The sequence below is a fragment of the Mustela erminea genome, chromosome 5 (assembly GCF_009829155.1).
Source record: "Mustela erminea isolate mMusErm1 chromosome 5, mMusErm1.Pri, whole genome shotgun sequence".
Classification (NCBI taxonomy): Eukaryota; Metazoa; Chordata; class Mammalia; order Carnivora; family Mustelidae; genus Mustela; species Mustela erminea.
This window is the reverse complement of record NC_045618.1, coordinates 143,458,453-143,484,757: the sequence shown is the minus strand read 5'-3', so window position 1 is coordinate 143,484,757 and position 26,305 is coordinate 143,458,453. Positions and strand designations below refer to the sequence as shown.

Below are 26,305 nucleotides of genomic sequence, written 5' to 3'. Positions count from 1 at the left end.
AGAAGAGTCTCACATCTCTTCTCAGTACCCTTTGGCCAGAACCAGTCCCAAGAATAGGCTAATCGGAAGGGGCCAGAAACCCGTTCATCTGTGCCTGGAGGAAGAGGAGCGTTGAACCCGGGGGGCGCTAGAAGTCATCAGTGCTCCGGCAGGTGCAATTCACCTACATGCCCATTCCGTGCAGCGGGAACCCTCTGAGCCAGCCTGGCTTCGAGCATATATGCTGGTCCCAACACCCCAACTTGCTCATGCCCAAGGCCCTCTCCTGTACCCCAGCACCTTCCCTGTGAGGATGCTGGGACTGCCCGATGCCCTGAGGTTGCCTCGGTGTCGGGATCAGCTTGTCCCTCTCCCTTTCCTATCCTCTCGGTTTAGACCTCTGGGTTTGGGCCTCCTCTACCTCTGCAAGCTCAGTTGCATATTGCAAAGGATGTTCATTGCATTTTTTTTAAAGTTTATTTATTGATTTAACAGACAGAGATCACACGTAGGCAGAGAGGCAGGCAGAGAGAGAGAGGAGGAAGCAGGCTCCCTGACGAGCAGAGAGCCCGATTCAGGGCTCGATCCCAGGACCCTGAGATCATGACCTGAGCCAAAGGCAGCGGCTTAACCCACTGAGCCACCCAGGCGCCCCTGTTCATTGCATTTTATGGCGCATTCTTAGGCATTTCATTTCAGGAGGTAAGCGTTATTATTATCCACAGTTTATAGGTGGGGAAACAGGCAGAAAGTCTCAGGAACCTGCCCAGGGACACACATCGGCGGTCCTGGAGCCTTCCTTCTCAGCCAGGCCTGTCTGATCCCACAGCTAGCTCCTCCCCTGGCCATCCTCTGGACTGAGAGGGATGGTGTCTGGCAAGGAGACCTGGCACATGGTTCCCAGGGGGAGGCAACCTTTGACCTGGTCTGCAAGGATGTGAGGTCAGGGTGTGAGAGGACCCAGAGACCCATGTTGGCCGCTCCATAAATATTTGCTGAATGAATGAATACGTAAAGAGCCAGCTAGAGGAAAGAGAATGAATAATTGCTGTTGGTAAAGTGTGAGTCAGTTTCTTGCAATGGCTTGTGTTTGACCCACAGTTTTCTACCTGTCTTGCCTAATTTCCCAAGCTAAACAAACCGGGAAGCACTTGTGGGAATGCCAAGGAGCGAGTCTCCCTTGTGGGCTCAGCCGTGGCAGTTAAGCTAAAAGGATGAGCCTGTCTGAGCTCTTAGCAGCCGCAGCATAGAGGACCTAGCTGGGAGGCCAGCCCTGGCACCCATGCGGAGACCGTCATAGGGGCAGCACGAGTTCTCAGGCTGTCCCGCCAGCTCACCCGGGAGGAGCAAAAGCAAACAGGGAAATTCTGGGTTGAGCCTCGACTTTGGTCAGCGCTCTTCATAAACACCCTCCCCTGGTTTCGTGTGGGGAGGGAGCTTGAGTCCCGGGCCTAGAGGAAGGATGAGATAAAGAAAGGCCCCCGCCCCACCCCCGGAGGCAGCCACCCTGGGAAACCTACGCGTCGGCCTCGGCTGGTGAGTGGGGTGCCACACAGCACTCAGGGCAAGACGGCTCTCCGGTACTTCTAATTTCGGGTAACGAGACAGCTTGCGGAACCAAATCAAGAGGTCTTGATTTTGTTGTGGGCAGGCTGTAGTTGAGGCTGTCTCAGGAACGCTTAGAAGCTGGAAATGCTGCGGTCCGCTCGGATGGCTGGGATGTTTCAGAAAGGCAGCGGGTCCCTATCGATCTCCTCCTGGGGGCCAAGATCGAGTGAGGGCTTTCACACCCATTAACTCAGGCAGTCCTCATAAAAGCCTGCAAAGCAGGCATCATTATCCCTGGTTCTCACGGGACGGATCGAAGGTGCGGTGGTTAAGAAAGTCGCTCTGGGTCACTTAGCTGCAAAGCGCGGCCTGGGGACCCCACTTCTCCATTAGGTCTGTCAGAGACTGCACAAGGGTGCGTCTTAGCACCATTCTCAGGGGCTCATGAACATCTGTTCGATTTTGCCGACCACAGAAAAATGTTGAAATATTTGTGAGTTTATAAAAAAATTTTAATTTAATTTTACTTTATTTTAAAGATTTTATTTATTCATTTGACAGAGAAAGAGATCACAAGTAGGCAGAGAGGCAGGCAGAAAGAGAGGGGGAAGCAGGCTCCCCGTTGAGCAGAGAGCCCCATGTGAGGCTCTATCCCAGGACCCTGAGATCATGACCTGAGCCGAAGGCAGAGGCTTAGCTCACTGAACCACCCAGGCGCTCCCCCCCCAAATTTTAATTGTAGATATTATTATGGTTTGATTGTGATCTTCCCAATGCAGCTCTGAGGGTTTGTAACTTGGCCTGGCCCCTCTGGAGGTCAGGTTCTCGGGAGGTGTGCATTGATGCTTGTTACTGTAGGGCTGTGGACGGCTCTGGTGCACCTGATATCAAACACAGCTCCAGCAGAAGGGTGCCTCCTTCCCAGCCCCTGCACACGATAGAACATTGCTGTTGCTGTTCCTGCCCTGGAATTGGGGGCGGCTGGGGGGGGGGTCCCACGCAGGCTTCTAAAGATGGGGACTACTGGGCAGTAACGAATCTGCCTTTCCGCTTGTCACAATTCACAATTCAGTCACTTTGTGGCCTTTGTGTTTTTTTAATAAACATTTAATCTTGAAAGTTTTTTTTTTTTAAGATTTATTTGAGAGAGAGAGTGTTCGTGAGCAGGAGTGGGGGGAGGGGCAGAGAGAGAGAGAGAGAGAGAATCCTTGAGATGACTGCTCACTGAACACAGAGCCCAACATGGGGCTCGATCCCAGGACCCTGAGATCGGGATCTGAGCCGAAAACAAGAGTTGGGAGCTCAACCGGCTAAGTCACCTAGACGCCCCAATAATGTTTAGTTTTAGAGTAATTTCAGAGTTCCCATACGCCCCTCAGCCAGTTTCCCCCAGGTCACCGTGGGACGTGTGCCAGTACCAAGAAGCTGACATTGATCCATTATCAACTCGACTCCAGACTTGAAGTCGATGTGTCCACAGTCTTCCCACCGAAGACTCCCACCGGAAGCATCCGAGCTGGAGAACGCACTGACCGTGGTCCTCTTGTCTCCCCAGGCTCCTCTGGGCCATGTCACGTTGTCTTTTGATACCTGCTCTGGGCCAAGGCGAGGGCCCTAGAGGTGAGCGGGGAGAGCTTCGGCTGTGGGCAGCTCGTGGAGCAGGGGGCGAGGTGGATGTGGGCAAAAGCTTGCGTCATGGTGAGAAGCTCACGGGACGACATGGCCTGACCGGGTGATCCTGGACACAGGCAGCTGTGCCTGGAAAAACCAGGGAAGGCGGGCCTGGAATGCTCTGGAACTGCTTTGGAAGGAGGGGGGCTTGATTGAAAAGCTAGCTTGAATAATAACATCAAGCACTGCATTTTGATGGGATAATTGTTTCATATTTATAAAGGTTCTTAATTATCTTCAGCAAATGCGTTTAGCTCACTTGGTAATTGAATTAAGGGAAATGTCCTTTCAAGCATTGTGAGTCGTTGCTGTAATAAAAGAAAAAGGATAACTTTAAAGCGCTTCCCCGCATGACCTAGAAAAACTCCTTTATTACCGAAAGCTGAGTAATTCCGCTGGCTCTAATAAGACAGGTATCCTAGAGCGGCCGAATTAAAATGGCAAGAGACAGCGGAAATTTCCTTCCTTTGGGGACCCCTGGATGACACCCCTTTAGAGCTGGCCCTCCCCCTGGGCTGTTCTTCTGTGCCTAGGTCACCATTGCACCGTACTGTGACCATCCCTGGGTCTGTCTCCCACCGCTCTATTGCTCACATGGGCGTCTCCAGAGCTTGGGCTGCTCCTTGCGCACTTAGGTATCTCAGAAAAGAAGCACGTGCGACCCTCCCAAATTGAGTTCTTTCATAGCCGTGAACGTTTCTTCAGAAAGCACCTTTTCCACGTTTTATCTTTGGCTGGACCTTTTTTTTGTTGTTGTTGTTAGCTTTATTGCAACAACAATAAGGTGACAGAGGCCTTGGCTGGGGGTCCCACAGCATCGAGGAGACCATGCTTTGATGGCCCGAGTCCCCGGGCTTGGCAGGCAGCTCAGCCATGGGGGTTGGAGGCGGGCGGGATCCCCGGAGGATCCCGGACAGATTGGCCATGAACTTGGAAGAAAATCAGTGCTCACCCTGGAGATGGTTGGATGGTACACTTGTCTCGAGGTGCATGGCCAGCCTTCTGCTGGTGGGGGAGGTCCCGCCTCACCTCACTATTGCCTGTCTGTGGAGCAGCCCTTGCCTCTGGTTGCACTTTTTATGGTTACCCATAGCGGTGGGGCGGCCCTAACGGGGAGGCTCCCTGGTTCTGTCAGAGATGCACGGGTTCAACAAGCGATTACTGAGCGCCCACTATGCCCGGACACGGGGCCGGGCTCTGTGATATGACGGGGAGCCGGCCAGACAGGACACTGAGTGCCCAGAGTCTACAGTCCAGCGAGGGGACTGGCACTGAACGGTAAACGAAAGAAGAAACAGGATGACTACAGACTGATAAGCGTTATCCACCAGGGCAATAAATCAGGGGTGTGAGGGAGGTGCTGGCGGGGCCTGGAGGGGCTGCCCGCCCTCTGGACGCCTGCCACCCACCTGAGCCCGCAGGGACCGGGGGAGCCCTGGGCCCACTCCCTTACCAGCCTCTCTCACAGCTGATGGCCGCTCCTTGCCACACCCGACTTGTGTCCTCCCTGTTTTGACTCCCTGTCGCCTTCTCATGGCAATGCCATCGTGCATGGGAACATCTGTCCTGTGGCCAACGGCCCCGTCCTCTCTCATGTCCTAGTCTGGATGCTCCAGCAGAGACCCCGCCTGTCCACTGACGCACTGACTGTCCCAGGTGGGGCCACTCCGGTGTAATCAGCTGATGTGGATGCAGAGTGAGTGACCCGGGACACAGGTGCTCAGGAGCAGGGGCCGGGGGTCTCCCACAGTGCAGAGAGGCCTGGGGCCTGGGATGGAGTCCTGCTCTACCCCTGACCACAACTTCATGTCTCCGTGTCTCCACCCCACCCATGAACGTGGGCTCATGTCCCTTGGAGGGACTCTGTCCTCTGCTGTGCCCTGCTCTGATCACCCCACAAAGTGTCCTGGGCCGGTCAGAGGCAGGAAACTCGAAGTGATTTTGTAACTTACGTAACGATGGACGGCCGTACGGGCTGCTTTGCTGCCCGTAGTGATGGTTTCAAAGGGCAGCTCTGGGCAGGAGCTCGTTATCCATTTTTATAGAATTCCACATCCTTTCTGAATCTCGGGATTACAAAACAGCCACCGAGAAATCATGCACCCCATTAACATCGAGACTTTTATGTATTTACAATTCAGCTTAAATTTTTACCAAGAGAGGTTTTCAAAATGTAACATGTGTTAGTCACCGCGTGAATTGCGAAACCAAGGGAATATCTCCAAAGTGCTGGCCTTGACAATGTAATCTGGCAAGGCTCGGGGACGAATATAAATAACACTTCTCAGCATCGTTGTCTCAAAGGGTAGGAGGGATCTGGAGCCTGCCCTGAGCCCATAGGTAGCAGGTTTGCATGAGCAAGATGGTGGCTGGGGAGACCAGGGCGGTGGCGGGGGAAGAGGGTGTGTCTGGGGAGTCGGGGGCCTCGTGGGCGTTCTGCTACTCACTGGCCAGGTAACCTTGGGTGTTTTCCAGACCCTTCTGTGTTGGGAGAGGTGCCCAGGTGGTACTGCCGTGGTGGAAAGGTCCCACTCTGCCCCTCTGATTCCCAGGTGATGGGAAACCCAGAGGCACCGGTGCCTGTCCCCAAGCTGAAATCCCAGGCAGCCCCAAGGGCTGCTCCATGGTGGGCGCGGGATCTGAGAGGCCGGAGGGAGGCGGCACCCCAGCTGCACGGCTAGCTTGGTTTCTAAACACAACAAGCTTGAGCCTCCCTGCTGAGCCACGAGCCTGCAGGTGGCTTGATGAACACGTGGTTTCTGGCTGTGACATGAAAGTTAGCATTTGCGCTCTTTGTCTGGGCTCCCTGGGTTTGTTTTTCCAGCGCTTCCAGTCCCGAAATATTCCCGATTGTGTTTGTGTTGAGGCAGGACACGTGGAGGCGGGGGGCTGCTGTACCAGGATCTGCTGGGCCCTGCCTGCACCATCCTTCTGCTGGGCCCCCGCAGGCGCCGCGGCCGGGATCCTGAGCCAGCCGCCTGCACAGGCAGCTGGAGCACCTGCGCCGTGCCTCCCGGCCATGGGCATCTGTTGATGGTGCCAAGTGCGTCACACCTCCTACCTGGAACGCTCCTGTCTGTCGGGGACTTCGGCTCTCCGGGGTGGGCACGTGAAGGCTTTCCGACCCTCGCTGCCCCCAGGGAATGTGGACTGGGATTATCCCCATTGCGCAGACGATGAAATAGGGGCTGGCTGTGGCTTGCTTGCCCGGGTCACGCCGGCAGTGCAGACACAGCCGGGGTCAGAAGCGGTCGCTGTTTCTATTCTGAGTGCTTGTCTTCCCTGTGCCTCCTCTGAGGTGCTGTCCCCAGCTCTTCAGCACCATCAGGGACTGCTTGGAGGGTCCCGGACAGCGCCTGCGAGGCCCAGGGTGTGCGCGCCCCTGGGCTCCACCTGGGTCTCCCTTTTGGCCTGGAGTATATGCCACCTAACCAGAACCCCCTGCTCCCCAGCGCTGCTTTCTGAACGGCTGGCGTCTCGCTTGCCTCTCACGACGGTGACCCCTGGAGGACAGGGGCCCCGTCCTGGCCAGCCGCGCAGTCGGCTGTCCGTCTCGCCTGTCGACCCGTGACTTGGTATTCCCTGAGGCCGGGCTCCACGTGTCTGGCCACAGGAGACTAGGTCCCTCCCCTTCCCCTGTCCGCCACCCCCAGGTCCTTGGCTGGCCAGCATTTCAAATGATATTGTTTCATATTAAATTATTTTAAATTCCACGGACCCTGGTTTCACAATTGAATAATTCGATCTTGTTTACAAATGGAATTTTTACTTTTTGACGGTTTCTAGCTTTGCTGGGCTGGACAGTCAGCGAAAGTGTGTCCTCTCGTGCCCTCCTGTGCACCTCTGCTGCCTTCCCCGGGGGCGACGTGGGGTCTGAGAACTGTCCTGGGGGCTATGGATGGGGCTGTCCCTTCACTGCACGTGGGGAACAGAGTGTGGGGGACTCTCAGCTTCCCCTGGCCTCTCCCACCCTCCGGCCCTCGTCCAGGGGCTGTTCTGAATGTCGCTCTTCTCCGGTGAAATCCCTGTCAGCGGGCATGACTGCTTTGGGCTACAGAGACGCAGACATGAAGAGACACGAGCTGTGACCTCTGGAGACTCATCATGTCTGGAGGACAAGCCATGACTCAGTGGCCACAGGAGGGGGCAAAGGGCCCTAAGGGGCCAGGTGATGGCAGGCAGAGCACAGGGAACCGTGTCTGCAAAGCCACAGACGCGGCCAAGCTTGGAGGCTGTGGCCCAAGCTGCGGTCAAGGCAGGTGATTAGAGCCAGCATGTGACTCTCTCAACCAGTGAGCTAAATTTCAGCCTTTCCCAACAGGTCCCCTTGTCACCCTGGAGGCTGCCTCCTTACCCAGCTGGGCCACCTTCACTGCAAACAGGTTTGCAGCCTCTCTTCTGGAACCTTCTCTAGGCCAGTCATGGTGCAGGAGCAGATGGGCTTCATTGTTTTGTGGTCACTCGAATGGGTGACCTGGGTTGGCTCCAGCAGCAGCCCTGCTGGGCTTGGCTCAGAACAGCGTCTGGCTGTTTCCACGTCGCCGGCTCTCTGAGGTCGCAGCTGAACCTGCTAAGGAGGCCACACAGTGGGCTGTCTCCACAGGCTGCCCGAAGGGCCCCAAGGCCGGCGTCCCGGCCAGCCCCGGGCTGCAGAGGGCTGCCTCGGGAGAGGCTCAGGGAAAGCGGTCGGATAGCATCCCAGCTGACTTCCCAGCCTAGGGACTCGCTCTACAGAATATCCCAGGAGCCCAAAGCTGGGCTCGCCTGAGGGGGTGAGCACCTGGCTGCTGGCTGTGGCTCCCGTCCGTCCCCCCGGGGTTCCTGAGATGTCCCTCCGTGCTGGAGCCCACGCCCGGGCCCGGTGTCTCTGCCGCATCACTGCGGCCAGTGTGGTCCCCGCATGGCCTTGCAAGGCTGTCCCTGTGGGGGTGCCTGGGGCAGATGGGAACCCACCCAGACCGCAGTGATCCCTGGGCTGGCAGGTGGGACGCTGGGCGCTGAAAGTGTGAATCCAGCCACGCTGAAAATGCACACGCAGCATGGGCCGGAGTCGACACTTCTGGGAACTGGGCGTCCTGGTGGCCCCGGGGCCAGAAACGGGGACAGAAGGTGGGCCCGTCGACCTAAAGGCTCCTGAGTGAGAGGGAGGTGCCTCCGTCCACGTGTGTTGGGATGGACAGATCTCTCGAATAAACACGTCAAGGAAAGCAAGATGCTAAACAAAGTCCGATCCTTTTTAAGTTAAGAAAGGGGAAAAAGACAGGTGGGGGCATTGCTAGGGGTGAATTCCGGGAGCCCCGTCCCCGTCGTGAGCTCTCCTCCAGGTGCTTGAGGGCCTCTAACTCGCCAGGTCCTTAGAGGACCCAGGAGACGGGTATTACCATTCGACCACCTCTGCTGATGAGGACACCAAGGTCTAGGGAGGGGAGGACCCTGCCTGGAGGTGTGGGGGTGCAGGCCACGAGCCCCCATCTGCCGGGATGCTGGAGGTGAGGCCTTGGGCCGGGAGCTGTGGGTTTCCACTGTTCACCTTTTCCGTGCCCTCTGGGGCTCCTCTCTGGCTGCAAGTATGCCTTTATTTTAGAAAACCTCAACAGGGGTCTCTGGGGGGAGAGGGCATAACAGCCTTTCATTCCTCGACTGTGTTTTTCTGTATTAAAGAGAGAAACAAGGTCATGCCATTTTAAAAACTCACCCCTCCAAGAGAATACTGGGACCCTAGGAAGAAAACCGAAGAAAACACTAGGATTCCAGAAAGTGAACCCTCAGGGCTTGGGGGGGCGGCCCTCCGGTGCTTGCTTCCAGGTTAGTTCTAGTTCCTGTGGTTCCCGAAACATGGGAGGCAGAAGACCCTGGACAATTTCTGGTCCAAGTCCTCATTTCACGGGAGGTCAAGTGAGGCCAGGAGAGGGGCTGCCTTGCTCTTAGTGTCCCCTGGCACCCCGCAGGGCCTGTCCTGGTGCCCTTCCAAAGCTGGAAGGGACGACACCACTTCTTTCTCCATCATCGCTGCTCCGTAGCCCAGCCGAAGTGGCCAAGGACCTCTACTTAGCCCCAGAAGGAATCCAAAGACCACCTGGGACCAAACTGTCTCCTGTCGGCCCGGGGCCCCAAAGTCTGCCCCCCTGCTGTGACCCTGTTCCCCCATCCCGCACACACTCGACCTGGCAGTCGCTGTCATGCCACTCTCGGGGCTGCTGAGAGGGCGACGTTGACACAGGTCTCTCTGTGGCCCGCTGCAGGAAGGCCACTTCGGTGCTCATGAGGGCCAGGTTTCCATGGGTGATGGTGGTGGGGCAGGCATCCAGCTCCGCCCTTGCCCGAGGACCCCCAGGCCTCAGTTTCTCCTTCTGTAGAACAGCGGGGGTGGCCTAGAGGACCCCAGGCCTTGAAGATGATCTTCTTCCTGGCCTTCTCCTGCTTCAGGTCAGAGGAAGGACAGACCAATGGGTCTTGGGATCCTGGTCCTATCTCCGTGGAGACCCACAAACCCGATCTCCAGCCGGTCTCCTTGTGGTCACCTGGGAAACGGCGGGCTCCAGCCCCAGGCCTCCTACTTGTTGGTGACCTTGAAACTTGGTAATGGACGGTACTCATAAAGACCAAGGGCCTCATTTCACAGAAAGGAACTAGATCCTGAGGGGCTGTGAAGGCGGCAGGGTCTGGCCAGCAGCCCCCTAAGACCTGGTTTGCACCCCATATCCCTCCATCACAAGGCACACCCCTCACCCCCAGAGGCTGGACTTGGACCAGCAATTCTGCCTCCTGCCCACCACAGGCTTCCTCCCTTCCTGAAATCTGTGCACTTGCAGAGGTAGTCTTCTCTCTCACATGGGCCCCAAACTCCACCCTTACTTTCCAGAACTCTCCTGGCCGTCGTCTTACAAGGGAGGCTGCACGTACAGGGCCTGGGGGCCTTAGAGTTCAGGGATCGAGGAGCTTAGACGGCCCTGGACGCTGCGCATCGCCGGGCGCTTCCTTCCACTGCCATGGTGGGACAGGTCTGGTGGCTCAGGGTCTAGAGCGTGGACGTGGTCTTGGCCATCTGTGCTTGAGACCTGGTCTCTGACCTCGGCCCTGGCGCACATCCGTGACCCTCCTGGGGACTGAGTGTGAGCAGGGTCTTGTGTGCACTCCTGGTACTGAGTCAGACATGCCTTCTGTGAAACTTGGTCCCTGCAGGTGGCCAGAGCTGGCAGCGGGCACAGGTGTGGCCACTAGCATAGAAACTCCCCTCCGGCTGGCTTCAGGGGAAATGCCTGGTTCTTGCGATCAGGGAGTCCAGCGTTCAATGGCTCGCATGATGTCAGGGCCTGTGTCTGTTCTTTTGCACTCGGTGTCTATCCAGCCTCCCATCCCTGTGCGGTGGGAGGTGGCAAGGTGACTCCAAGGGTCATTCTGCCGTTTGGCAATCTCAGCGCCCCTTCAGAGCCCTGATTTGGTCCACCCCTGCCCTGGTGTCCCGAGTGGACAACCATGGGGTGCAGAGGGACGGCGTGGGCCGTTGGGCCAGGCGCGGCTCATGTACCCCACTAGGAGCCCCGCTAGGAGCCCCGCTGGCCCAGCCCCGCCCGAACTCTAAGGACCACAGTGGGGAAGGAAAAGCCTGGGTTTTGGGGCCAACAGAACCACAGATGTCTACTGCGCTGTGCAAGCCAGCACCAGGAAAGGGAGGCCACACACAGCGGGGACAGGAAGATGGGCTGGCGGCTTCTCTTTCTGGGGCTCCCCTCTGCTCCACGCTCTTGCCCTTTTCCCACAGGCCTTCAGTTTCCCCTCGAACCCTGGCTCTCCTGGCACCATCACTGCCCTGGTTTGATGCGACAGAGACAGGCCGGGCCTGTCATGGAATCCCCAGGCTGTCTTCACACCCAATGACCCCTCAAGGTACATGGGGCCTTCCTTCTTTAGAGAGCATGGGGGTGTGTCGGGTTGAATCACGTCATCTCCTCCCCCAGGAAATTCACGTTCTTCCGAAACCTCAGAGCATAACCTAATTTGGACATCGGGTCTTTGCAGATGTGATCAGTTGAGATCATACAGGCCCTAAACCCGTCAATGGGCTCTAAACCATCAATGGCATGGTGGTCACCTCGTGAGAAAGAGGCAAGGACAGATCCTTGCCTTCGGGGACAGATCCCCGAAGACTTCAGAGGAAGTACAGCCCCACAGATGCCCTTGTCCCAGACTCATGGCCTCCAGAAACACGGCAGACTGTCTATTGTGTTAAAGTCGCCCAACTCCCCGTCATCCATTCTGGGAGCGCTTGGAGATGAACACAGGTGTCCAGAAGGATCTGGAGCTGGGTGGGGCCACAGGCCGTGTTGTCTGGGCTGCAGGGGTGGTGCTGGGGATGGGGCCTTCAGCCTGGGACACCTCAGCATTCAGCATCCGTCTCTCCCCGGTGCTGCTGAGATGTCCGCTCCCCTTCTCAAGGATGTGGGACCCCTTATCCCACCCTCTGGAGCCCAGGCGGCCTTCATCATGTCCCCCTCTGTTCCCCAGCCCTGGTCTCATCCTGCCCCTGGAGCACCGGGGCCTCGCTTCATTGTGGGCTGAGGGAGGGCCAACAAGGCCCCTGGGGAGGGGCAGGGGCCTAGAGGGGGTGCTGGGGATGCTCCTGAAAACCTATGATTTACTACACGGAGATGTCACACTCTGCATCGGTGGGATCTCATGTCCTCAGGCCCAGCTCAGGCTGATTCAGCAACTGTCCTTAGTTGAAATTCTTAAAAGACTCTGATGGCGGGGGCTGGGCTGGAGCACGGAGCTCTGACCAGAGAGCGTGGCCTGGAAGGCTTCCTTGCTTGGTGCAGACTGTGCCCCTGGGATGGGGGAGGGGTGGGTTCTTCAGGTGAGTGTGGTGAGGCAGAAGCATGGTGGTGCCCACACGCAGTGAATGCTTGGCCCAGACTGGTGTGCCGAGCTTGGTGCCCAGACTGGTGTGTGAATCACACCTTCATGACAGCTGGGCCGCTGCTCACCATGTTAACGGTCAGAGCAGGAGCCGAGAGCCCTCCCAGCCCCGTCTTACCACACTTATCAACTGGCTGTGTGACCTTGGGCCAGTCCTTTCCCTCTCTGAGCTGCTATGGTCATAAGAGGCCTGGCTAGATGCCCTTCGAAGAATTTCCTCCTTTTACAGTTCCATGACTTTATCAGACTCCGAGTCAGGTGTGCTCTGAAGTAAAGTTTGGGGGCCGCTTCTCAGTATCTTGCTTGGAGTTGTAGTTTAGCAAGCTCCAGGCAAGGCAGCCGGGCTCACAGGATCCCCACTTCACCTGGGCACCTGCCGCCATCAGGCATCCTTTTGTTTTGGGGTTTTTGTCCCCCTAAGAGTATGAATATTACTACACACCAAAGCAAATACTTTGGAGGTTTATGCCGGCGGGAAAGCTCAGAGGAAAGTACATTGCTGGAGGTACTGGGGGAAGGGCAGCGACCAACGTGACAGGCTGGCAGCAAGGGAAAGAAAATACATCCAAAGTCCAGCCGGCGGGGGACGGGAAGCAAGAGGGAAGCACGAGGTGGGCAGGGCCCCTGTGAGAGCCAAGCAGGCCAGCGGGAGGCTGGGAGGGCGAGGTCCTCACGCCTCAGAGGAAACTGCTCCCCTCATTGCCTGCCCAGGCCTTGCAAGGCCGGCTCTGTCATCTCTAATGGCCCGGGGCCCCGGGGGCCTGTGCAGCTTAGAGCATTTTCTAGAATGCTTGTGCACACCATGAAGAGCTGTCCAGCGGAAGCGGTGGGCAGATGGCAGCGCAGATGGATGCTGGAGGTGAGCCCCACCGCTGAGCCGGTCGCTGGCGGGAGGGGGTGGGTGAGGACAGCAGAGGCCGCGTCTCTGGCACCTGCTTTCCAGGTGCACGGATTCCGGGAAAACACCCGGGCCCCGGCCCCAGGGTCAGGACAAGCCTCAGAAGGCATCGGTGTTGGGCAGCTCACTCCTGGATGGGGACGGTTTTCCTCATGGGACCACAGGGGTGTGTGTGCGCACATGTGTGTGTGTGCACGTGTGTGTGTGTGTGTGCACATGTGTGTCTATGCGTGGGGAGTGGGGGTGCAGGAGCCTCCCCACATTGTGGTTCAAAGAAGCCTGGAGCGGGAGCCCTGCCAGTGCTGTGGTTGTCCCTCCGGCACTCTGGGGCTCCGCCGGTGTGGGCAGACGGGTGGTGAAGGCCACTAGGACGCGGTGGCAGGGGTGTGCACTGCCCTGAGCCCCCGCTCCCCCAACCCCGGAAAGGCCCGAGAGGGAGGAAAAAGGCCAGAAGAGCTCATGCAGGAGCAACTTCAGAGATAAAAACCTGTCAGAGGAACAAAACAAGTCAAAGGGAAAATCCTTACAAGGGAAAATGGATCCAGAAGGACAGACTGCAGAAGCCACATGGGGGCTGGCTGAGCCACAGAGCCGTCCTGAGTCTGGGCTGCCCGACCTTGCTGCAGCCCTGAGAGGCGGGGCAGGCTGGGGTGTTGGGGGAGGGGCCCTGCAGCCCCGCTGGGCTCGGAGGCGGGGGAGAGGGGGGCGAAGGTGGGATGTCCAGGGCTGGAGGGCCAGAGAGACCCCAACATTCCTTCTTCCTTTTCATTTCTTCTGCCACGTGCCTCCTGCTGCCGTGACCAGCTCCTTCCTGCTCGCGTGTTCTGGACCTGGTCCTGGATCTGGCCTCTGGGTGCACAGGTCCCAGAACATTCCTCCAGACCGCTGCTGGCGCCTTCCTCCACGGCCACTGCCTGCTCCCAGACACGGTCCATCCAGGGTGCCTCCCCTGCCCTGCCCGGCCATCTCCCGCTAGAATGCCGGCTCCTCGGGCAGGGACCCGGGTGTCTGCAGCAGGGCCGGGCCCACAGGACGCCTCCGTCCGTGGCCGGGGGACACAGAGGTTCGGCGCCCTGCGACGTCCCCCTTCAGCACCATCGGAGACTCATAAAGCCTGAAAAAACTTGAGGGAAGCGGCCTTCCCCCAGTTTCCATGCTTCCCCCAAATTCTATTGCCTCCTTCGAGAGCGAGTTAGCCGTCTATTTCCTGATGCTTCTTTACTGATCAGAGGCGGGCTGGAGCAGTTACAGGTGATTCGCCAACCAAAATGCACACGCGCAGACTTGTGCGCACGTGTGGGCCTGTGAGTTCAAGCATACTTGCGTACATGTGTACCCACGTGCAGAGGACACAGGGCAGCCATCCTGGTCCCATGTGCATGACTTCGTCGCTGAAGCAGTGCGTGAGCCTGGTGAGGGGGGCAGGAAGACGGTGGTTCCGCCTCCGAGGGGGGCGCTCAAAGGACAATGAAGTCCGCGGTCTCCGGGCTGAGAAGGGGAAGGTAGGCCAGGGAAATCTTCCCCGTGTGGCTTGGAGGAGCTCCTTGTCCCTTCCCCAGGGAGAACCCCCTCCCCCAGCCCCAGGGCAGGAGCCCATCTCCCATGGGCGGCTGGGGAGAGAGCGTGAAGCAGGAGTCCTCTCTGCCTGGCCCCGGGAGGACGCGGGGTGTGGACCCAGGGTCTGTGCATGGGGCGGGGTGGGACAATATTCCAAGACCAGGAGAGCTGGCCTAACCCCAGCTCTGCCCTTACTAACTGCGGGGACCCCTCTGGGCCCCCAGTACTTGATCTGCAACTCGAGGCAAGGAGCAGCCCCCGTGTCCCAGGGCGCACTTCGGGTCGGTTGGGGAAGGCGCTGCAGCTCCCGGCGGAGAGCTGGCCGTCCACAGGTGTGCGGCACGGCACCGGTGTTCCATCAGGCCAGCAGCGCTTAATCGGGGCTCAGGGGAGGCTGAGCTGGACGGAACCCTGCAGTGGGAACCCAGGAGGAGGTGGCGCAGAGCCGGTAGGGGGAGAACCCCGCTGGGAGGCAGGCAGCCGGGTTCTGGCATCCTGGGCAGAACCAGAGAGGCAGAGGAACGACAGGGACAGGTGCTTGGGCACTTGGAGTCCAGCCCTCATTTCGCGCCTGATCTCATTTGAACCTCCCTGTGACCCTAGGAGGTGGGCGCTGTCACCCCCATTCTAAGAGAAAGAAACTCAACGGGGGAAGTGATTTCTCCAGCGGCACAGCTCTAGGAATCCCTGCAAGATGGTCTGACTCCAGGGCTGGTCTAGGGGACGCAAAGCTGGCAGGTGGGGACGGAGGGTGCCCCCGGAGTGAGTCCCAAGCTCCTGTAGCCCACACAGCCTCAGCTCTGTGGAAACTGAGCTGCAACCCTCCAGGGCCACGGGATCGTTTCAGCAGGTGACCGCCATCACTGAGAAGACTCGAAACAGGGTAACAAATATCAGGGTTCACGATGCACGGAGAGAGAAGTGTTCTTGGGTGAAAATATTTCGTTAGACGTGTGTAAAAAGTTCACTGCTTATTTTACATGTAGCCATTCTGTGTGCCCTGGGTCGAGACACACAATATATTTCTTACCCTGGCCACGGTCAGCCAGCTTTGAAAGCCACTGCTTTCAGCCTTTCTCTGTTCTGCAGGGGCCTCCGGGCCTTTGTTCTCCGAACAAGAACACCAGTGCTGGGCACAGGACAGGAGCCAGGATGTGCTGGAGGGTTTCCGCTCTGTGCCCCCACCCGCACACCAATGGGGCTGGCTCAGCAAGGTGGCGGCACCGCTGTGTGGGGTCCGAGAGGTCGGGGTGTTGAGATTTGACTGCGATCCCACGGGCTTCCTCACCTGTAGGCCAGGGTGCTCAGGAGGTCCCCAAAGCAAGGCCCAGGCTGGCCTGTTCTGAGAGGCACAGAACCCCATGTGGTTATGGGGAGCTGGCAGCGTGAGAGCCCTTCCAGTCCCTGAGCCAGTGTTGGTGGCCGAGGAGAGTGTCTCGGGGAGCAGAGGGATGTCAGGGTAATGACACTGGCAGGGGCCAAGAAATGCCCGGCTGGGCTGGGAGGCCTGTCAGGGGAAGCCGCCTGAGCTCTCTCCTGCCAGCAACGGGCCCCTGGAGGAAGGCTTTTGGGGTTATCAGATTTGTTTTCCAATCGGGAACTAACTCTGGCTGGAGTGTGTGGCTGGCCCTCCTGGATCTGCTGGGCTGCCTCCAGATGGTCCTAGCACAGAGCCCCACATATGGGGCACAAAGCCTGGGGTTTCCAGAAGGACCCTCCCTACCGTGCCGGGCATCCTTCTTCCCCTCCCTTCCCCCAAGGCACTCACACTGACTTCTTTCGTCCAACATGGCCATGTCGATTTAAGGTCTCCAAGGCCAGAGGCCAGCTGTCTACTTTTCTAAACATCACAGAGTGTTCTGGATGTTCAAAACACGTGAGTTGGCTGTTTTGCCCCTTGGAGAGCGTCAGGGACCCACTCCCATGGGGAAGGCTGGGGTGATTCTCAGACCAACTTTGCAGGGGCCTCTTCGTGGCAGTGAAGCCTTCGTTCCCCTCCTGGGAATGGGCCTCTGGTTTGGGCAATTCGAGACACCTTGAAACGGTCAGTCGTAATAAACAGGCACAAAACAAACTGGCATCCAGGCAGAGGCCTCGTCCCTTTTCTGTCCTGGCTGGATTTCCCGTCGGCCGTGCGGGTGGACCCAAGTGCTACGAAAGGGACTGTAGTTTTCCCAGGGAGACAGAACCAAACAAAGATGGAAGCAAACAAACAAAAAACCCCAAACACTCTCACACACCCCTAAATCCAGCTACGTAATCGAGCCTGAGGTTGGACGCTCTGTCGCCTTTGTGGGATGCAAACAAAGATGTCCCCTAGATGGCCCGCTCTTCAGACTATGGGCTGCCCCTGTGACAAAGAAGCCTGGGGGCTTCTCTGATCCTAAGTTTTGCTCCAGACTTTGGTTCCTTTTGGCTATGCGTGTGAAAATGACAAAGGGGTCCCGGTCATGTCACTGAGCGGGTCAGCACGGAGTGTTTAAAGGAGAGAAAAGGTTGTAAAATGGAGAGGGTCCTCCAGATGGGACCACGACACGGTGGGACAGGTGTGGGTCCGGCTTGCACAGTCCGGGGCCCCTCCCCCACTGCAGGTGCAGAGGGGACCTGTCTGGCTTGTGACATCACCCGTGTCAGAACTATAAGGGCTGAGCTGTGTCTGCAGACTGTCCCCGTGTACCTAGAGCCTCGCTTCACAACAAGCCGTTCCCGTCCAGCGGCATTGCCCCCTCAGAGGGCGGCCAGTTTCCCAGTGTCAACAAAACCGTATGATCCCCACTCGTGTTCAGTTTAAAGGTTATTCCTAAAAAGCGGCAGTTGACGTTATTTCTGATTTTTTGAGACTCAAAAAATTATTTACCAGAAACACACAAATTGTTTGTTTTACTCTCTGCTACTTGCTCATTGACAGAAGATCATTGGAGAAGAGCAAATGGAAGATGAGCCTAAAAAACTGTTTTTTTTTTGTATTTTTTTTTTTTTTTTTACAGTCATTGGGGTTACTGACATTAGAACATTTGCCGTTTTAAACAAACGCAAGGTCACTCAGTCTGTTACAGACTAGTTAAATAGTACCGTTTTGTACAAAACAAAAACAGATATTCCTTTGGTTAAAAAAAAAATTGATGACTTTTCCTGCGCCACGTTTATGTCAAGTGGAAGACGATTCTAATTTTATCTGTGTTCAATAGGCAGATTAAAGCAAATCATGAAGCTGATGCTGTTTACAATTCTCTGAGCAGCTGAAGGAAAGAAAATCACCTTGAATCTAGCATTTTCTGAGCCCACTAAAACAGCCAGGTCCCTCAGACCATCTGGGAAGGAATGGATCCCATCCATGTGTTAGTTTAATATGAAATTGTTTTATTTTGACTCTATTTTCCTTCAGGCTATTAGGGAGGAAAAGAAAAAAAAAATAGGAGAGCGGGAGAAAGGCTTTGGTTCCTCACCATTTTCTCTGCGGGGCTCTCCTTGGTTTCTCGGCTTTGGCTTTTTCAATGCTTTACTTCTTTGGGTTAAAAAAATGTACAAAATGTATATTGTAAGTATAAAAAAATAATATATTTTGAACGTGACAAAATTTTAGATCCACAATACACTCCGGCAAAAATATTATTAAAAAATACCGTTTGCTTTCACTCCGCCTCAACTGAAATGTCATTCTTTTTTTCATATTTTCTGATCTGTTCAGTCTGACATTTGTTGGATGTGAGATAGTTCTGTAGACTATTCCAGAAATATTGGAAAAAAAGTAAACGACCGATATGTAAAATTTCCACGGAAGCACGCCTGCTTGGTTAACGGTAGTTTTCAAGGCTGCGTCGTCGCGCGGGGCTGTCGGAGGGCAGCGCGGCGGGGGCGGCGGCGGCGGCCTTCCCCTTGCTCCGCGCGCAGCCCTGGGCGCCCTCCCGCCGTCCCGGCCCCGCGCGGCCTTGCATTCGGCCCCCATCTTCCCTCTCTGCGGCGCACCGAGGCTGCGGGGAGAGCCCTGGGGGGCCGGAAGAGGGTGCGCGGCCTGCGGCGTGGGTCGGGCCGCGTCCCACCTGCTCCGCCCGGCCCCCCGCTCCCCGCGCCGACGCCGCCCGAGCGCACGGCCAGGACCACCTGGCGGACCGTCCTGAGCTCACTCTTCCGCAGGCTTCCATTCGGCTTTTATCTGCCTCCCCCGCCCTAACTGGTTCCAGATTTGCCACTTCCGAGGCGCGGGGACTCAGCCGGGCCGCGCTCTCGGCCGCCGGGGGACTCCAGAGCAATGAGCCCGCGGGAACGCATGGCCGGGCCCCCGGGGGTACAGGGCCACGGGCGGGGCGCGGGCCGTGGGGCCGGGGCTCGGAGATCTGACTCCGCCGCCCCGGCACTAGCCTGGCCTCCGCGCGGGGCGCACCGGAGCTGTCTGTCGCACCCCCACCCCCGCCCCCGAGCACAGCCTCCGTCCGCCCGGTCAGGCAGGCTTGGGGAGGGGTCCCCAGGGCCTCTGGGCGCCCTCGGAAGCGGGCGCGGCGGGCAGCGCAGCGCAGCGCACACACTGGCTCCCAGGCCCTGCGCCCCGGGCAGCCACGACGCCCAGCCCTCCCGGGAGGGCGAGACCACCCACGCCGCCGCCAACGTGGGAACCCGATTGTCGCCGAGGCCTGGGGCGCGGCGGGTGGAGGGCTCTGCCTGGCCCCCGCAGCACCACCATCCTGAGTCACTGTCCTCAGTGGGGAGACCCTAAGCCGAACCGCTCGGAGCTTGCCGGACCCCCAGCGCCCTGCGCCCCCAGGCCTAATACAGAGGCTGGGCCCAGCAGGCGCCGGGCACCGGAGGGGGAGGGCCCCAAGGGCCTAGGGCGCTGTTCCAAAGGCCAGAAAATGGAAACTGTGCGAAAAGAATCCCCAAATCCGGCCGGGCCCCAAGCCCACCAGCTTACATAAAGCCCCAGGAGCCCGCCCGCGGCCTCCCTGCCTTGGGGTGAACAATCGGCGGGCGCCCGGCCAGGCTGCCCTGGGACTGGCACCACCACCGGCCCCCTGACCACGGGCCTGGCGTGACCCCGGGGAGGGGGCAGGGGTCTCGGCCTCTTCCCACCATCTGCCCCGAGAAACATTTAACTGGCCTTTAATCACATTAGCAGCCGGCCCCAATTAGGGCCGCAGGAGGGGGAGGCAGGAGGAAACCGCCGCCGTGTCACTCGAGGATAAAGATCCTTTCATGCCCCAGGCCTGGCCGTGGGCAACGCGGCGGGCGCCATCCCCAGCCTTTGATTGCCGGCGCCTGGGCCTCGCCGACGCCGCCATCGCTGCCCCCAGCCCCCAACGTGCCTTCGCCCTCGGGTGACCGCGTGGGCACGCAGGGCAGCATCCGAGGCCGGGCCCACGCCCGCGCGCCCACGCTGGCCGAAGCCTGGCCCCCGCGGCCCGCGCCTGCGCACGGGAGAGCCCGAGGGGGCGGCGGGGGCTCGCGCAGGGCCCCCGGGACACCAGCGCCCGGGGCCGGGACCCTGGTAAGGCCGCCGCCCACGGAGCGGTTCGGAGGGAGGGTGGCCCACGCCGCGGGCGGCGTGGGCAGGTCACCTGTGCTCTCGTGGGGCCCCCTCCCGAGAGGGGCGAGTCAGCCCCGTGGCGGCTCCGTCCTCTCCGGCCCGGATTGAGGCGCAGAGGGCCCTGCAGGCCAAGCCCAGGCCCAGGCCAGGCCCGGCGCCGCGGTGGCGGGGCTGCCGGGGGTCCCCGGCTGGGCGTCGGGCCCCAGGAGCGAGGGGACCGCGGGGCTGGGGCAGCGGGGCCGGCCTGGGCCTCCTGTGCGCTCTGTCGAGGGGCGAGGGGCGCCGGGGCGCTGTGCTTACCTTGCTCCGGCGCCCGGCCCGCGCTCCCCGCGCGCGGGCGCCCCGAGGGTCGGAGCGGGGCGCGCTCTGGACGGGCCGGGGTCGTGCGAGGACAGCGGCCGCCCGCGCCTCCGGAATGCTGATGCCGCCGCCGGCCGCGACGCCCGGGGGGCCCGCCCGGGACCCCCGCCCCACGGCAGCAGCTGCAGCCCGGAGCCGCGTGACCCCGGCCCCGACCTCCCGCGCTCGGCTGTTTGTCCGCACACAAAGGAGAACACTCATATTTTTCTTTCCCCGGAGCAGACTTCACACTCGCCCCATCTCCCCTCCCCCAAGTCACCCCCCACCCCACACACGCCTGGCTGAGAACCGCTTGCTCTGCGCACACCCCCTTGGTCTCCCCTGTTGAATTCCATAGTTGTATTCGAGGATGTCAGCGCAGCTTAGAAAGTTTCATAGAAAGTCAGAGAGCAATTAGAGAGGCCCTTTTATTGGAGTTTCGTTGGTGCCATGGAGTCTTAAAGGAGCGCCTGAAGCGCCGAACACAATCCCATTAAGCCGCCCAAACTCCCACAGTCCTCAATGGGGTCTCAATGCTCCGACAGACTTTGGCCGGCTCGCACCGGGAGCCCCTGCAAGCCGCACTCCCACAGGGGCGCGCGGGTGTCCCGGCTGCGGAGCGCGAGGCGCTGGCCGCGGGGCCCACGAACTAGCGCTTTGGTGCACTGACCCCGCGCTACGGGTCCTGGCGTCTGGGGAGTCCCGGCCGGTGGTTAGGAAGGAGAGCTCGGTCTCGGTCAACTTTTTACCTCCCTCCGCTTTAAAAATCGATCGGCTAACGTTCGGAAGACGGGTGGGAGGAATCGCGCGTTGCTGAGAAAAAGGCCACATATGACCAAAGTTTCAGCTTAATTGAATTTTAGTGCCAAATTATAACCCCCTGGGTAACTGCGCTGGGGTGGAGGGCGTGGAGAAGGGAGTGAATGGGGGAAGGCGATTCTAATGGAAATCTGGCCATCCAGAAACGCCGCGGTGCGGGCCACCCTCCTCGAGGAGGAGAATTGCAGCCTAATTCCAAAGGAGTGAGGTTATCAGACTGCGGGCTTTAATGTGGGAAAACGGGGTTGGCCCCACTTTGATTTGTGGTTTGGGGTTGATATTCTTGTGTGTTATTTAATGTAGAGGGCAACTCTTCTGTAGAGCACAGCTTTTCCTTTGTTGGAGAGTGACTTCTCTTCTTGCCAATAAAAATTAATCTCTTCCTTTAGAAGTCAAAAAGGAAAGAAAGCAGGTGTTTTAAAGGAATAAAGCATTTTCTTTCTTTCTTTCTTTCTTTTTTTTTTTTTTTTTTGGTAAAAAAAAATAGGTAGTTGGTTGTCAAAGCAAAGTGCCAGTTTTAGAACAATTAGGATTTTGCTCCTGGTGTGTCATCACAGATGTTCATTTTATTAAATAGAAGTTTGTTCCTACCTGGTGGTTTCTGGAATGGTTTTAGGAAAGGAAAATAGGTGATAGGCTCATAACTAATGGTAATGAAATGAGCATGGGTTATAGGGGAAGTGGGCTGTGTACAAAATCCATAAGGGAGTAATTAAAAATGCATGTGAAAATTGAATGCATATTTTTTGAGTAGTTTGTATTAGTCATCAATGATTTGGAAAATTTTCTCAAATCTGCCCTGCTTTTCTCTCATTTCTTTGCCCTTCCTGGCCCTGTGGTTGCCAGTGACTGGGCCTCTGACCTCTTGTTCTGTGCACATACCATACCTCCAGCCAGTCCATACCGTCTAGCAGGAAAGGACAGACAGTGGGCTTCAGGACCTGCAGATCCCAGCCTCAGACACTTCCAGCCTTAGCTTTACAGTCTTCTGCCTTAGCCACATTGGTTTCTTCACTGACTCTTTCTCTCTTGCCTCTAGATTTCCTTCCCACCTTCTGCTTCCGTAAAACACCTTGCACCTTCCTCCACCTGTCCAACTGCACCTGTCAGACCCCATTCCCTCCTCATCGTCTCTTGGACCCATGTGGGCCTGGCCCTCATCGGGCTCCCGGGGAACCATCTCCACCACCGGGTTCTCACAGAGGGCCTGATGACACCATCTGTCTTTCATTTTTCTCATATTGTAGCTTGGCTTTGGGAATGTTTCTAGTTGAGAAGAAAACAATGAAGACCCCTTGAGAGCAGGTATCACTTTACACATGTCTTGGGGCTCTGTCAGCAGCCAGCGCCCAGAAAGTAGGCCATCCATCTGTCAATCGGGTGTCGATTTATAAATCAGAATCACATTTCAGCAAGCAGAGAAGAGAAAAAAAACAGTGACAAATGCTCCTGTCCACCGAAGGTTCCAGGAGAAGCTGACATGCTTTTCCATCGAATTCACAGGACCTGTCACTCGACTTTTTCAAACCAACATAAAACTATTTCAATTAAATGGAGTCTTAAATTGTTTAAAAAATGTGGATGACTCAGTTGGACTGCAGGAGAAAGTGCGGGGGGAAAAACCAAAAGCAAATGCAGAAATCCAAACAGTTCAGTCTGCTTTGGATATCCTTGATTTGCCCAAGAAAAGGAGCAGATTCCTGAGAAACAGGCTCAGAAAGTCTCAAAGTGCTGTCACGTCTTGGCAAAGGTCCGTGGCCCTGAGGTGTTGTGGGGGGGGGGGTGGACAGGACCCTCTAGCACCTTCTGGAGGGCCACCTCCGCTGCCTCCCACTGGCACCCTGGTGGTGGGCTGGCTCTGCAGAGGAGGAAAAAGTCCCACTCTGGTCATAGCGCTCACTGAAAGTAACAAGACAGAAACAACGGGAACAAGTGCACTTGGGAGACTCTTCAGGGAACAAAGATCAGCAGTGTGGGGTGGTGGAGAAAGAGGTGAGAAGCAGTGCCCTCGGGAATTTGAAGGAGGAAGAGTTAGCATTCCAGTTCCTGTGAAAATGTGTTAACAACCCATCCACAAGAAAGGTGTCATCCATGAGAAAGATCAAGTTCCCCAAAGCAGGTGGACGCGCGTTTGGACAAGCGTCCTGCTTCGGCAGGGGCCACCCCCAGAGTCCTGATCTTCAGTGGAGAACCCGGACTCTGTTGTGGAGGGTCTGATTCTCAGCTTGTCCTTGTGAGCACCGGCAGAATCATCCGAACAAGAAACGGGTGTGTATGCACAACAGACGGTTGAGTCTGGAGGGCTGCCAGGTCAAGACATGCACAGGACGTGATTTTCCAACTGTTTTGAAGACCCGAAGAGCTTCCCTCCTGCGGAAGAGCATTACCAAGTGGGTGGTTGGGTGAAGCACCTCCCAGCCCTGAAGTCCTCCGACCTTCTTGCTGTGTTGAACACTGATCCTGCTCGTGTTAGTTTGGGACGGTATTTTGATGTTCTGGTTTTGATGTCCTTCTGGGGAAAAAAAAAGAGAAACCAGAAATACCTACTTCAGACTTATGGTTCTGTATGGTTAAGTATGCTAACTTATGGTTAGCATACTACCCTGACACGAGGCCACTTGGGTCCCCATTCTGTCTCACTTGGGGCGAATACTTGTATGAGCGCTGTGGAAACACCCATGTCTTTGACAAGGGAGTGCTTCCTGGCTGCAGAACTCCATCCTACCCAGTAAATACGATACCCTAGATTCCCTTTCTAACATGAGGGGGGAAAAATTCAATTAATGTTGAATTAGCGTTGAGGTTTGAGCCAGTGACCCGGATATAGGTGCTATGTGTTTGGGCGTTTGTGAGGGACAGCTTTGGGTCAAGGCTTCCGCTTGTAACCCCAAGCTCCTTGAGACCCCTGACCTCCTTATTTTCTCCAGTTTAGGTGCTGCTTTCCCCCCTCATGTCAGACTTTGACAACACTGGTCCGCGAAATATTTGGCTCTGGGTGTTTTCCAGAACTTGAATTTTTTTCCCCCCCTCATGTTAGAAAGGGAATCTAGGGTACCGTATTTACTGGGTAGGATGGAGTTCTGCAGCCAGGAAGCACTCCCTTGTCAAAGACATGGGTGTTTCCACAGCGATCATACAAGTATTCACCCCAAGTGAGACAGAATGGGGACCCAAGTGGCCCCGTGTCAGGGTAGTATGCTAAGCATATGAAAGAACTTTGGTTTTCAGGGTTCTTTGGAGTTTTGGACGATGTATGTGTAAGGGAGTATGGATCTGGAATATAGGACTGCTTCCCTCCCCTCTTCCTTTAAGCAAAAAAAAGAGGCACCAGTTCGAAGAACCTTCACAACCCCCTCCCATCGGTCACTTTTAATCGTAGGTGGCTCTTCAGCATTGTTTCAGGAACGCCTACCTATTTTCAGACATTTCAGAAAAAAATGGACTAAGGACCTTGCTTTAGTGTGTTAAGAGCTCCTGGTGCTGACACCCAAGGCTACTTCCATGTCCTGCCCTACGTGAGGGCTGGACATGGTGGCAGGGACAGCAGTTGACCCCTGATGGCTGCGTTTCACCCCTTACCCGGCAGGGCTGGAGGGTTGGGTTTGGTAACCAGCACCGTCCCGTCCAGCGCTGACCTGGTGAGTTCGTGGGGCCCGCTTTCGGGCTGATAATGAACATCCACCACTCTAAGGGACAGGACCGTTTCCACGCAGAAATCGTGAGCATTCCCATTTAAGTGGGAATGTGGTATCTGTTTCAATTAGCACTTGCTCATTTCCTAGGAAGGGTTGTGAGCTGTTAGTGAGGCTGAGTTTTTTCTAGGGACCCTACAAGCAAATGCAGTCAGTGCACAGGGGCCGTGTGCGCTCAGGAAGGATAAGAATGCTTTGTTCATCGTAGGCTGCGTTGGATACAAGCCTGTGACCTATAGGAATGCACTTCTGGAGGTCGTGTCGGTCGCGGGACCGAGGCCCACCACACCGGTGTTCTTTTTTGCACAGACTCTTCAGGGGTCCATCTAGTGCTCAAAGCAGAGTGGCTGGGTTTTAGTAATGCACGCCTTTGGGGTTCCATATTAATGCTAATAAAGGGGGAAGGGGCATTGAGGGCCAGGGTCCCCTGTGCCTAACAAGACTGGGAGGGCATGGAAGGAGTGTCTGGCAGCTCTTAGGAGACAGTCCTGCAAGGGCTCACTGTGGTGTTTATTCTGGAGCTGCCAAAAGTAGCAGGTGTCCCTCAGCACGGTGGCTGAGGTGGTGGGGTTCTCTGCCTGTCCCTGTCCCCACACCTGACGCACCGAAGGGAGAGGCCTGACCACAGGGAGGTGAACCTCAGCTGCTGGGGAGACCGAGGCCACGCCTGCCCCAAGGGGAGCCTTCTCTCGGAGGTTCCACTTAGCATTTCTCATGGCGGTTCTTCCTCCCCTACCCCGGAGACCTCAGGGTGTTTGCACGACTTATGTGGGGAGGATCGGCTTCATTTCGTGGGATTAAAATGAAGGGAAGCAGGTGAAAGTACAGGCTGGGGAAAAGGGAGCCGGGGTCCCAGGCAGCTTGCAGGGACGGGGCAGTAAATCTGACTCTGCCCAGAGTACGCCTGCTCAGACACTGCCCTGAAGATGAAGAAGAAATCGACTCGGCCCCTCCTGGCCCAAGGCCCAGGAAGGGCCTTGGGGTGGTGGTGACAGGGGTCGGGGAGCGGTGTTGTGTCAGGTGCATCAGTGCAGGTGTGTTTAGGGGGCGAGGAGGGGCCCAGCAAGACGTCCTTGGGAGGCAGAGGCTGAGCTGAGTCGTACGGGGTAAGTTGGCCTTGACAGAGGGTAGAGGACAGCACTGAGTGATGAGCAGGAGAGGGTCGCCCAGGAGAGGGTCGCCCAGGAGAGGGTCGCCCAGGAGAGGGTCGCCCAGGAGAGGGTCGTCCAGGAGAGGGTCGTCCAGGAGAGGGTCGCCCAGGAGAGGGTCGTCCAGGAGAGGGTCGCCCAGGAGAGGGTCGCCCAGGAGAGGGTCGCCACAAACAGCCCAAGCAGGGGCGTGGCAGGGACTCCGGGGTGCCCTCTCCAT

The 26,305-nt window shown here is 57.3% G+C and overlaps 1 protein-coding gene and 1 long non-coding RNA gene across 3 annotated transcripts; one reads left to right on the top strand and one right to left on the bottom strand.

The window, feature by feature from the left end:
• Nucleotides 1-2,800: 2,800 nt before the first annotated feature.
• On the bottom strand, nt 2,801-26,305 carry LOC116590236. Its single transcript, XM_032341829.1, has 4 exons — nt 26,079-26,305; nt 24,825-24,931; nt 20,388-20,643; nt 2,801-3,285 (listed from the first exon to the last, which is right to left on the bottom strand). Exons 1-4 carry the CDS (start codon nt 26,303-26,305, stop codon nt 3,099-3,101), a joined length of 777 nt encoding a protein of 258 aa, XP_032197720.1. The 3' UTR covers nt 2,801-3,098.
• LOC116591910 lies at nt 13,815-18,204 on the top strand. Of its 2 annotated transcripts, XR_004286241.1 has the most exons (3): nt 13,815-14,263; nt 15,173-15,452; nt 15,659-18,204. It is a non-coding gene; the product is annotated as an uncharacterized LOC116591910 (long non-coding RNA). The 2 variants fall into 2 exon arrangements; XR_004286240.1 differs by having other exon boundaries at nt 15,173-18,204.